At 40.9% G+C, this 709-nt stretch overlaps 1 protein-coding gene across 1 annotated transcript; it reads right to left on the bottom strand.

The window, feature by feature from the left end:
- Positions 1-26: 26 nt before the first annotated feature.
- On the bottom strand, positions 27-683 carry LOC110440716 (60S ribosomal protein L10-like). Its single transcript, XM_021483868.1, has 2 exons — positions 575-683; positions 27-493 (listed from the first exon to the last, which is right to left on the bottom strand). Exons 1-2 carry the CDS (start codon positions 681-683, stop codon positions 27-29), a joined length of 576 nt encoding a protein of 191 aa, XP_021339543.1.
- Between the last annotated feature and the right edge of the window lie 26 nt (positions 684-709).

The following is a 709-nucleotide window of genomic DNA, read 5'->3' as shown; positions in this document are numbered from 1 at the left end:
TCGTCGTTCTAAATTTTACAATTCATTTAAGCACGAAGACGTTCTTGACGCTTGAAGTATTCGGATAATTTACCCTTACCGTTATCGTATTTGATGTAGGAACCATCAGTGTGGATCTTTTGTTCTTCCTTCTTTTGGAGGTATTCTTCCTTAGTTAACTTAGTGAAACCCCACTTGTTGGAAACAATAATCTTTTGACGACCTGGGAACTTGTACTTAGCACGACGAAGAGATTCAATAACGGCTTCCTTGTTAGCTTCCTTACAACGAATAGACATAAGAACTTGACCAATGTTGACACGAGCAACAGTACCGTTTGGCTTACCGAAAGCACCACGCATACCAGTTTGAAGTCTATCAGCACCGGCACATGAAAGCATCTTGTTGATACGGAGGACGTGGAATGGGTGGACTCTGATTCTCATGTGGAAGGAATCCTTACCAGCGACCTTGGTAATGTACTTGTTGGCACAAATACGAGCAGCTTCAAGAGCTTCAGATGAAATTTGTTGGTATTCATCAGAAAGTAAGTGGACAGTACATGGGAATTCATCAACAGTAGCCTTCTTCTTACCTAAATCGAAGATTCTGATCTTTGGATCTGGAACACCACGACAGAAACGAGACTTTGGGTATGGCTTGTTCTTACAGTATCTGTAGCATCTAGCTGGACGACGACCCATTTTTTAATATTATTCCCTAATAATAA

This window comes from Mizuhopecten yessoensis, unplaced genomic scaffold, assembly GCF_002113885.1.
Source record: "Mizuhopecten yessoensis strain PY_sf001 unplaced genomic scaffold, ASM211388v2 scaffold699279, whole genome shotgun sequence".
In the NCBI taxonomy this organism is placed as follows: domain Eukaryota; kingdom Metazoa; phylum Mollusca; class Bivalvia; order Pectinida; family Pectinidae; genus Mizuhopecten; species Mizuhopecten yessoensis.
This window is presented reverse-complemented; position numbering and strand designations above follow the sequence as displayed.